The 12,048-nt window shown below is 35.6% G+C and overlaps 1 protein-coding gene across 2 annotated transcripts in view; it reads left to right on the top strand.

The window, feature by feature from the left end:
* GYRA (DNA GYRASE A) overlaps nucleotides 1-12,048 on the top strand; it is a 40,924-nt gene that overhangs the window by 17,320 nt on the left and 11,556 nt on the right. For both annotated transcript variants that reach the window (XM_028243674.2, XM_028243673.2), the window contains exons 11-22: nucleotides 1,086-1,151; nucleotides 1,277-1,365; nucleotides 5,442-5,490; nucleotides 5,914-6,000; nucleotides 6,368-6,461; nucleotides 8,928-8,998; nucleotides 9,115-9,204; nucleotides 10,299-10,424; nucleotides 10,518-10,675; nucleotides 11,253-11,334; nucleotides 11,429-11,593; nucleotides 11,679-11,780. In XM_028243674.2, coding sequence (XP_028099475.2) covers nucleotides 1,086-1,151; nucleotides 1,277-1,365; nucleotides 5,442-5,490; nucleotides 5,914-6,000; nucleotides 6,368-6,461; nucleotides 8,928-8,998; nucleotides 9,115-9,204; nucleotides 10,299-10,424; nucleotides 10,518-10,675; nucleotides 11,253-11,334; nucleotides 11,429-11,593; nucleotides 11,679-11,780 — 1,179 coding nt within the window. The remainder of the gene's footprint in view (nucleotides 1-1,085; nucleotides 1,152-1,276; nucleotides 1,366-5,441; nucleotides 5,491-5,913; nucleotides 6,001-6,367; nucleotides 6,462-8,927; nucleotides 8,999-9,114; nucleotides 9,205-10,298; nucleotides 10,425-10,517; nucleotides 10,676-11,252; nucleotides 11,335-11,428; nucleotides 11,594-11,678; nucleotides 11,781-12,048) is intronic.

The following is a 12,048-nucleotide window of genomic DNA, read 5'->3' as shown; positions in this document are numbered from 1 at the left end:
CACATGCAATTAATTCAGAATTTTTTCCTAATTATTGATTAGGTACTCTATGGCTAATTATAGTTCGGGGTTGTTACAGTCTTCCCCCTTTAAAGACTTTGGTTCTCCAAACTCGAATTGCCTTCGTTTTGGAAAACTATCGGGTCTAAAGGGAACAAATCAGGGTATCTCTTCATCATGTCCTCTTCCATTTCCCATGTCGCATATGTCCCTTCGTGATTTTGCCAATCAACTTTCACCAATGGAATTTCTTTGTTTCTCAGTCTTTTGATTCGGCGGTTCACAATTTGGATTGGTCGTTCCTCGTAAGTATAATCATCTTTCAGAAGTACATGAGTCGGCTCAATCACATGTAACGGATCTCTCAAATAATCCCAAAGCATTGAGACATGAAAAATATTGTGCATATTCTCCATAATTGGAGGTAAGGCCACTTGATACGTCACCGGGTTAATTTTCTTGATAATTTTATATGGGCCAATTTATCGTGGAGCCAACTTGCCTTTAACCCCAAATCGAGTTTGCCCTTTCAGTGGAGTTACTTTTATAAACACATGGTCACCGATTTCATATTCTTTGTCTCTCCTCCGGATACCCGCATAACTCTTTTGGCGACTTTGAGTGGTTTTCAAATGTTCTTGAATCAATTTTACCTTCTCAGTTGTTTCTTGCACAAGTTAAAAAAAAAAAAAAGAACGAACCGGAAAAAGAAGAACAGAAGATTACGTCTTCATAGCTCTGATACCAAGTTAAAATTATAAGAACAAGTTCAAGATTGAGAGGAGAGGAGAGAAGAATAAAAGAGAGAGAATTTTTATTAGTAAGAGGCTCAATACTTTTGGTTTTCCCTCTATAACAATATGTATTTATACTAATCAAATAAGTACATAAAGACAAAACTACCCTTCACCTAACTTAACACACTAACCAAATGGCCATTGATAGAGTCGAGTGGAGAAGAAGGAATCATGTAGCTGACCCCATTTGATGGGACTTGAGGCTTGGTTTGGTTTGGTTTGGTTTTTTAATTTTCACAATGCACAATTGACATTTGTATTAATTACAATCTTTTTGTTTTTTGTCAGAGTTTAGAAGGCATAAGTGATATTCGTGATGAGAGTGATCGAACTGGAATGCGTATAGTGATTGAGGTATAGTTTTCTTTTTGATGTACCCAATAAAAAGTATAGTTATTGAGGTATCAGTTTTTGACCACCTCTCTTCCATAAATTTTTGATCTCAGTGATGGTTTGTTGGTTTTTTGATGATTTTTCAGCTGAAGCGGGGATCTGATCCGTCTATTGTTCTTAATAATCTGTATCGCCTTACTGCTCTTCAGTCTAGTTTTAGCTGCAACATGGTGGGGTGAGTGGTTTATTAGCTCTGATGGCTTTTAGAAATTTAGAAATGCAAAATATAGAAATAGGTTAGGGATGTTGATATATGGTTTTTTAGCAGTAATGAAGTGACACATTCCTGACATCAGCAAGTGGCCTGCATAACTGAGCGATAATTTTTTTTTTTTTTGGCTATGGGAATTACCAGATTGGGTTTTGCTCCCAATACTTTCCTAATTTTACTCGTGTCTACACATACAATGTGTGTTAAGTGGGTGTATCTGTGGTTCGAAGGAAAAGCACATTGGGTGGAATTTCTGTGGGATGGTGTTTTAATTTTGGGGAAGCAAACACACCTATCTCATAGTTGGGACCAAAACTGTTTTTGCTTTTGACAAAATAATTTTTTTTTACTTCAATTTCCAGAAAGCTCATTTATCCCATTTACTAGATACTTCCAAGTAATGCCATACAATAGTTATTTATTGGTGGTTGTTTTTGTTTCTTGGTTTGTATTTTTTTCCTAGTTCATTTTATTTTGGATTTTCCTTTGTTAGTTAATGTTCATGTACCTTTTGGGATGTTTGTCCTTTTATTTCTTCGGAGAATCGTAACCATGTTACATGACTGTATGTGGGATAGCTCGTATTGATACTGATAGGAGGCCCAAATTTCTCATATACTGTTTTTTGTGATTCACCTCGAGAAAATGGATTAATGATGAACTAATCTACTTAGAGTAGAACAACTGAATAATATATTGTTGAAAATACTATATGGATTGATCTGCGTTGAGTTTCCCATCCTAGTGTGTACCAAAAACGACATCCCCAACATGGAGGGTTTGCTAGAAAAACAATGCCATGTAGGGCTGGAATGGAGAGGTTTTTACCTGGCTAGATACACAGAAGATCAAGGCTTTGCAGCAGGTTGAACATTGAATAGGCCTTTCAGGGAAAGCCCTCTCGAATTCAGGAGTACCTTCATGCTGGGCCTCCATGACCTAGAGCTTGGAGTGGGTTCATGGCATTCATGTGCAGGTTATGAGATAATGGTGAAGTGTAGACGTGAAAAAAGATACAAAGGAACCCACTAACCACTTCAACAGAATATTGGAGCCTTAAACCCAATTTCTTATCTTTAGTTTTCATTGTCAATCTCATTTCTTGGCCCCGTTTGGTAAAGTTGTGGGAAAGTGATTATAGATTATAACTTAACAGATTATAGCGTATAACTGTGAACATAAGTTGTTAACCTGTTTGGTGCAGCTGTGAGATTATGGATTTAAGCATCAAAGTAGTATTTGGTTGATAAGCTGTAAAATAACTTTTTATTGTATAATTGTTCTTTTTGCCCTTATATGATTAAAAATGATAATTTTGTCATTTTTTTTCAATTTTGATTTAAAATTTAAAAAAAATATTTTATTAATAAAATTTAATATAATTAGTATTAATTAGTGTCAACTAACATAAAAATTGATACATTTGACAAAAATGTAATGGAAGTATTATTGTAACAATTTTTTTCCATTATAAAATTAATTAGTATCAATTAATACTAAAATTATTAATTAGCATGAATTTCTTTTAGTCTCAATTAATACTAAAATTATTAATTAGTAACAATTAATATTAACAATTAATTTTTATTAGTATCAATTAATAATAAAATTATTAATTAATATCAATTTCTTAATTAGTCTCAATTAATACTAAAATTATTAATTAGTATCAATAAATATTAATAATTAATTTTTATTAGTATCAATTAACACTAAAATTATTAATTAGTATTAATTTCTTAATTAGTCTCAATTAATACTAAAATTATTAATCAATATCAATTAATATTAATAATCAATAATTGTTATCAATTAGTATCAATTAATAATTAATTCATTACAAAAATATATAATATTAATTTATTAATAATTAATACCAATTAATATTGATTTTTTTTCTTTTTCTTCAAAAATATACATTTTTTTCTTTTTTAATTAATATTAATATTAATATTTTTTTTAATTTTTCTTCAATTTGCCTCTAGGGTTTCAACCCAGCCGCCGAATAGCGATCGGCAGAGATGACCAGCCGTCGATGTAGGTGCGGGAGGCAGCAGCAGAGAGCGAACGGCAGAGATGATTTTCAGTTTCAGATCGCGATGGAGAGAGAGAGAGAGAGAGAGAGAGAGAGAGGGAGGGAGTGAGAGGTCTGGTTCATGTGTGTGTGTGTGAGAGAGAGAGTTAAGAACAGTGTTGAGAGCTAGAAAATCATCTTCGCCGGAAATCGCCATTGCCGGAAATCGCCTCTGTCTCTCCCTCTCGAGTGAACAGTGCTTGAGAACAAATGTTATATAGGTGGGTTTTTGGTAATAGTTGAAATATAAGAGGGGCATTTAAGTCATTACATATTGGACTAAACAGCTTCCCGCATAAGCTGTAAAATTAAGTACCCCAAGAGCAACTTCAACTTTTAAGCCGAATTTGACTTAAATTAAGCCATAATCTATGCCCATAAGTTGTACCAAACACACCAATATAGCTTAATTTAAGCCAAAAGTTGATTTAAGTTGAAAAAAAGTTTTACCAAACACCCCCCTTGTTTTAATTGCAGGCTAAGTCCTTATATCCAAAGCTAATCAATAGAATCAAATCAGTGTTGTGCCTGTGAAGCGAAGACCCACATCACCTAGATACTAAAGTAATGTGAAGTATATAAGAGTGAGGGCATCCTCGCCTCATCAATAGCTAGCTTTTGGGGTTGAGTTCTACTCAAAACCTGTGTGACATGATATTAGAACCGGAGTACTAGGGATAAGTAGGGTGCGTGTCTCTGGCTTGCATGCGGTAGGGGATGTCGAGGGAGCACACTGCGCGTGAGCAAAGGTGTGCAGTGAAGTATATAAGCGTAAAATATTTAAGCATGAGACATTCTTCCCCAGATGCATTTGGGCCAATAACAATGCGATATAGCTCTAGAAACACTTCTTTGAGAGGTGTATGGCCATACCAAGAATCTAACCAGAATCTCATCCATCTTCCATTACCTGCATGAAGAGAATTCTCTTGGCAAATTCATCCTAAAATGATAGCTTTCCGAAGATCCACACTATAATGTCCCACTATATCGCTGGGGGAGCAATTGCCTCAAGCATGCCCATACTTTTTTCTTTTATCAGAAACAATTTTTTTGTTTATTAATAAATTAAAAGAGAATATGCAAGTGCAAGTGGAGGACAAGAAATGCACCCAAAGTACAAAAGTCAACAAAAAGATTACACATCACATAACACCGCCCTTGTATCCCTACTAATCAAGAAGAGAGGAATCCCATTAAAAGAAAAAGAGACCGAAGCCCAAAAGGAAGATACATGTAAAGTTATACCTCAAATCCCTTATATATCCCTGAATTCATCTTCAAATATCAGTGCAATACTTTTAACCAAATCTAAAAAAAATAGTGGAGGTTGCAGTCCCAAAGAACTGTACATTTTTTATTGGTTCCAAAGCCCTTAAATTCAATCAAAAGCGTATGTATACCAGTGGTCTAGCCCCTTACTCCACATTCACCATGTAAAACAAAATGTCACAATGGCGAAACCATTGGATAATGCAAGAAAAGGTGGTCAGTGCTTCATCTCTTCTAAAAAAAATACACCATTGTCGTAGCATGGAGTAATTGGGTCTTCTAGGGCAATTTTAAACATTTTTCATATATTCTAGAGATATCTCGCAATGAATAGGTTAAAATTCCATTAAGTTTTCTATTTGTTTCTGGAGAGTTTCCCTTCAATGTTTTCCAGAAGTATCTAAAAGTTCACAAAGTATCTAGAAGATCTCTCCAAAATTTAAAAAAATGTATTGTACCCATACGGAAGCACATTTTCTCTGAAGCACATTTCTCCTGTCAATAGTGTTTCTTGGTAACTATGGTTTTCAATTGAGAATGTAAAAACACCATTAAGATGTCGATTGATTTTGTTCCTTCTCTCTTCTTGAAGTCTTTGTTTCAATTGTATGTTTTGCTTTCACATACTGATGATGCAATAAGATGATTTTATTGGGACTTTTGTATATCTCTTATTTGATTTACCTTTTCACAGTATTCTCAATGGAAAACCTCAACAGATGGGCTTGAGGGAAATACTCCAGGTGCAAGTTCTTTCATGACTCTCTCTATCACTCACTAACACGCGCGCGCCCCCATGCACACACGTGAACATACTTGCACATGAGCATATTTTATCTGCACTAATCAAGTACCTGCTAGGCTGCTAGTGTTGTTTTGGTAGCTTTGATCTCTCAAAATTATCTGAGGTTCACTTTGGTGCGCAAAAGAGAGAAATTCATTGTTGTTGCATATTCTATGCTGTTTATTTACTTTCTTGCTTTCATGATAATTTCTTGCAACTATATTAATTGATAGCTTGATGAATTTTAATCTTTAATTTATTTTTCTGCAAATTCCAATTTGACGGTTTTTACTGTTACTTGCATTAGCAATGCTTTTTGGTCAAAAAGCAATTGATCAACAACACGAATTTCGTTAGTTTTTTTCTTCTCCAATTTTTACAGGCATTCTTGGATTTTAGATGCTTTGTAATTGAAAGACGTGCAAGGTATAAGCTTTCACAAGCAGAGGATAGGAGTCATATTATTGAGGTATGGTAGAAATAGTTGAAAGTTAATTGTTTAACTAGAATATATATCCAGATCTTGGGTATTCAATATGATTGAAAGTTTGAAACCATTCCATTTATCTTCTTTGCATTTGAAATAAATATGTTCGTTGTGTAAGTACATGGTTGTTGCTGATATTTCAGAATTGACAATCTATTGTTGTTATTGCTATAATTTAATTTGTACAAGTATTGTGTATTGTAATGCATCCATTCTAAGGTTGAAAAAGTGGCTGTGAAGTTTAAGTCTTGCTTGAAATAAAATGAAATGGTTTCCATTGCATTGACTTCCAATCACAGTACATAAATACCTACAGTGTCAGGCTAATTATGTTGCTTTGTGAACTAAGGGTATCATAGTGGGGCTTGATAATTTGGATGGAGTAATTGATGTAATCAGGAAAGCTTCAAGCAATGCTATGGCATCAGCGACTTTGAGGAAAGGTATTGCTTCACACACTTTAATTTTTGCCTCCATGACGCCTTGTTTGTTTCGTACCTTTTATGTATTTATTATTTTTTAGGGCTCTACAAAAGTATAGTACTAGTTGGTCTTTATTCCTTATCACTTTCTCATATCTATGATTTGTATTTGTCATTCAGTTTAATTATGCAAGCAGCTATTGTATGAATTCAGTTTGTTAATCTTTTTTAATTAGTGTGTCCTTGATTAGGTAATCAATGATCCATGCTTTGAGTCAGCATGAATGTTGGTCTAGGTGTTAGAGATTTCGGGTGTGTTTGGTATGTGTTTTGAGATAAATTTTCAAAAAAAATTTGGGGAGAAAGTTTAGAAATTTTTTTGGTTTGTTTGATTGTATATTTTGAAAATAGTTTGGGAGTTTGGGAGTTTGGGATGATTTGATATTTTGTTGTAGTTAAGTGGGTGTGTGTGAGAGAAAATATGATTGAGAAGGAGAGAGGAGAGAGGAGAGAGAAAAAGTTATTGATTGGTGTACAGGAGAGAGAAAGCGATTTTGAATTTTTTTTCAAAAAATTTCCAACCAAACAAAATTTTAGAATTTTTTTTCAAAAATTGTGTTTTGAGAGTTCAACCAAACAAGGCCTTCATTTGAGTTCGTTGTTTTGTGTAAATATAATAGTTGTAGAGCTTTCTAGATGTAAAGACTAGGGATGTCAAATGGTCCCCGAGGAGAAAGTTGGACGACATTATTTTATTTGGTGGACCTTGAGTTCCCTGACATATATCTTTGTGGATAAGCCCTAGGAGGATTTGATTTCTCATGTTTGGCATCCAATATGGTGAAGGTGTCTAGGTCGAGGAGAGGCATAGGTTTCTGGTAGTCTTTGTGATGGTTGAGGAAGTGGGAGTGTTGCCCGGTCAATAATGGTGGGAGTATTTTGGAGGTGAGGGCTTCTAGTTCGTCGCACCTTGAGTTGCTTTGCATTTCATAGTCAACACTTCGGAGATGGGTGGGAAGGGTTCATGAAAGTGCTTAAGGGATTTGATCCAAGAGGAGGGAGTGAATTGCCAAAGAATATAGCCTTGTACTCATAGCCAGGTTGATTCCAAAGGGGCATAAGGGGGAGGTCGGTGTCAATTAGAGGAGGGGGAGGAAGGATTGTGATGTTGAGGTTGATCTTTCTTCCAATTCCAATGTGATGAAGAATGTTGAGAATTGTGTAGTAGGTAGGATGGAACGAGTGGCTTTGAACCATAGTCTGGATGCAACATTGGTGAAAAGGAGGGTGGACAACATTCGGATGTCCTGGCAGTGGTCAAAGTGTGGTGCGCTTTACCTCTTCATCTTCATCGAAAACGAGTGGGCCAATAAAAGCTTTCTTGATTCTTGAAAAGTGGATATAGTTGTCTATAGGAAACTTATTTGAGAGTTGGATACTATGGTGGTTAGTGTTTGGGGTGGTAGATTGGTGGAGTGGGAGCACTTAGGAGCTGTGTATAATGCAGGTGGTGTTTTTCTTATGTGGCATAGGATAGGAGGGTGTTGTCCAAGGAGGATTGTGAAGCTGGGTCTTTTTCTGTTTCTTGTCTCTTCAAATGGCCAGTGATGACTTTAGGTGGGTATTTTTTAGGACTCTATGGCCTGATGGAGGATAATATCTGGACACAAATGTGGGAGGAATTGTTAGATGTGGCTTTCAGGTTGGAGGCACCTTCTTGTTTATGGAGAATTTCAATGTTATTTGGTTCCCCTGTGAGAGGTTGGGTTGCTCTCAAGTCTCTCAACCTATGAGTGATTTCTCTGGTTTCATTGATGACCTGGGTTTGCTGAATCTTCCATTGGTGGGTGGTGTTTATACTTGGTCAAACTCTCAGGAAGATCATTATATGTCTCGTATTGATAGGTTCTTTGTCTCTGCGGATTGGGAGGAGCATTTCTCAGATGTGGTGCAGGTTTTGTTGCCGAGGCCAATGCCTGATCACTTGTCTTTCCTCCTGGATTGTGGGGCCATCAGGAGGGGAGGTCTCCTTTCAGATTTGTGTGTGGCTGCAAGTAATGGGCTTCTAGGACATGGTTAAGGATTAGTGGAGATGATCAGAATACCTGTTTTTTTTTCATAGGATGACAAATGTACATGGACGGGTTAATTTTATTGATTAGATTAGAGTTGGTGATTGGGTGTTGAGTTCAGAGGAAGAAATTAGTAGTGGAATTGCTTGGTTTTATGTGGTGCTTTTTGCAAAATCTAGGAGATGGAAAGGTTAGAGCTTTATCCGTATTTCTGAGGTGGACATGTCTAGCTTGGAGTAAAGAGGTGATTGTTATGGCCTTCAAATCCTTAAATGGGTATAAGGATGTGTCTACTTATATGGTGAATATTTGATTAAGTTGCTGCCTTACTGTATGGTCATTCTGCCATTTTTGTTGCTTTGCAAAGTTATAGCTAGTTGAATAAATTATTTTTTATTTTTTGTTTTTGTTGTAGAGTTCAATCTGTCTGATAAACAAGCTGAGGCGATATTAGACATAAGCCTGAGAAAGCTTACACTGCTTGAGGTGCAAAGCAATCGCACTGCTAATTTTTTTTTTACATTTTCTTGGTGAGGATTTCCAGAGCTATGATTCTTCTATTACCATCATATTAAAGAGCTTTTGTACTCATAATTTTGCAGAGAAATAAGTTTGTTGATGAAAGTAATTCCTTAATGGAACAAATTTCCAAGTTACAAGAACTTTTGTCAAGCAAAAAGCAAATCCTCCAGGTATACACAGGTTAATTTCTTATGTGTAGTCAACCTAGTCTTGAATTATGCACTGTGATTTTAATACTGGTTTCCTATGCAGCCTTTATAGATAGATTGTAAGAATTTCTGATAATTAGTTCCCTGGCCATTTAAGTGTGTGTGCTTTGATATTAGTAGCTTATGATGTGGATGTTGATAGCATGTATATGTGATAGTAGCTTCGGTTCTTATTCTAGCTCATTTGGGCAGTGTCATCTAGGTTCTGTCCTTCCTTTTACTTGAATCTCCTGTCTCTATTAATGAATGGTAAGATTGCCAATTGCCAACCATCATCTCAGGAACTTGGATGGGTGCATGTAGCACAGATGATAGATATTTGAACCATGCTGACTGTTTGGCAGGACTTGTGTATGCCAATACGACATGGCTGGTGTATGTTGTGACTGCATGCAAGAAGTAAAACTCATAGACATGACCCAATCTAATGTGATGTAAGATAATGATCTTGAGATTGTATGAAAATGACAAGTGGCATGCATATAGGCCCTATTTGATTGTAGGATTAGGAGGGGGCAAGGGGCTGGCTGACAGTTGGGCCCCACATGTCGACTGCTAGTGCTAGATTTATGGCTTGAATTCATACTCCCTCATTACAGCACAGAAACCCTAGTTGCAAGGACTTGGGAAATGGATTTCTCTTTTTGGATTGTTTTATTTGTTCAGTTATATATGTGTATTTAGATAAACATTAATTTGTGAGCTGTTTTGTATTAAAGTATTCCTTAAGGGGTGATTTATTTTCTCTGAATGTAAAGAATAGCAGTAAACAGCAAACTGCAAGGATTCCCCTATATTCCACTTTTTTATGGAAAGATTCACATTTTTTAATTTTCTTCTAGTTGTTTTTCTAAAACTAATTTTACAATATGATTTTATTTTCTTGTAAATTTGAAGATAATTGGGTTCTTGTTTAAAAGATTTTATTTTCTAGATCCTCATATGGTTACTTCTTATATATGCATGTGACTTGGAATGGATTCTCATTGAATGATATAGACATTATTAACCTATATTAGTTTGTTAGTTGATCCCTTTCACTTTTTGCTACTTAGTTGATAGAAGAAGAAGCAATTGAACTAAAGAACAAGTTTTCCACTCCAAGGCGTTCATTGTTGGAGGACACTGATAGTGGTATACTTGAAGACATAGATGTTATCCCAAACGAAGAAATACTACTGGTATTTGACTCATGCATTATTTTACTCTCGAGCCTGATATATATATTTTATTATCATTTTGTTATTCTCGATAGTTCTTGGTTACAATTCCAGGCACTTAGTGAGAAGGGTTATGTTAAACGAATGAAGCCCAACACATTTAATCTTCAAAATCGTGGAACCATTGGTAAATCAGTTGGGAAATTAAGAGTAAATGACACAATGTCCGACTTCCTTATTTGTCATGCGCATGACCATGTCCTATATTTCAGGTACTGCTCCTGCACTTTAATTTTCATCTTCTATTGATTGTGATGGCTTCACTCTTCTAACTCTTCATATGTTTTGTTCATTAAATATGCTACCTAGGTTTTGTTTGCTGCATACGATGTGTTTTTCTTCTCTTGGTTTCTGAACATGAGTTATCAGTGAAACTTGCGGTGGAATAAGTTGGTTTGGCATCAACCAAGAACTGAACCGAACCAAACCTGGCCTGTTTTAATATTTTGAGGATCTTGACCGAATGAAATTCAGATAGAGCTGAACCACCTAGCTTGAGCTTTTGTGGATTGAGTCTATAAGCTTTAAACGCCAAATGATCCTAACTTTTCTTTCTTTCATTTCTTTTTCCTTCTTGTTTGACTGTTTAATGTGCGGTAAAATATTGTATCTGAGCCTTTGATGCACTGCCTGCTGAGCCCAACTAAAAGTTGAGTTATAACATAGGTATTACGAACTTTAGAATCTCTATCCACTGGTCATATCAAACATTTTGTAGTTGATTTTGATTCTCATCAATTCCCCCCTTAGATCAACAATCTTGGTAAGAAATAAAAACTACTTTTGCAGTGATAAGGGCATAGTTTACTCAGCTCGGGCATATAAAATTCCAGAATGTTCCAGGGCTGCTGCTGGCACCCCACTTGTTCAGGTACAGGACCTTCCCCTTCCATGCCATCAAATATTTGGATGTTGCCTTTTTCCTGTTTTCTAAAGGTTATCCTTGTTTTCCATGGTGGAGCCAGATCTTGTCCTTATCTGATGGTGAAAGAATAACTTCCATTATTCCTGTGAGCGAGTTTGCTGGAGATCAGTATCTTCTTATGCTTACTGCAAAGGGCTATATCAAGAAAGTATCTTTGAACTATTTCTCATCAATCAGGTCAACGGGGATTATAGCAATTCAATTGGTTTGTCTTCCAATTCTTGTATTAATTTTAGTTTGGTGCGTAATAATAAGAGTATTATTGTAGGCCTCATACATTAACTTGACAGGTTCCAAGTGATGAATTAAAATGGGTCCGTCGTTGCACAAATGATGATCTTGTGGCCTTGGCTTCACAAAATGGAATGGTTATTCTGAGTTCCTGTAAGATTGTAAGTGATCTTTCTGTACTTGTGTCATATCAAAGAACTGGAATTGCTGAACCAAGATGCAATTGGTTAGATTAACCAGTTATTTTATTTATTTAATTTTGTGGAAGTAACATGAGCAAAGAAAGAATATATGCTCTTGTTTTTGGTTTCTTTTTAGATTCTTTTGTGTGTGTGAGTGATCAAATAACAGAATAAATAAGATGGCCAGGGCTGCATTTATTGCTTTTGTTTCTCTTGTTTTACTCAATTTAGTTGAGATTCATGTCTT

This window comes from Camellia sinensis, chromosome 5 (genome assembly GCF_055761805.1).
Source record: "Camellia sinensis isolate YWXY chromosome 5, ASM5576180v1, whole genome shotgun sequence".
NCBI lineage: Eukaryota > Viridiplantae > Streptophyta > Magnoliopsida > Ericales > Theaceae > Camellia > Camellia sinensis.
This window is presented reverse-complemented; position numbering and strand designations above follow the sequence as displayed.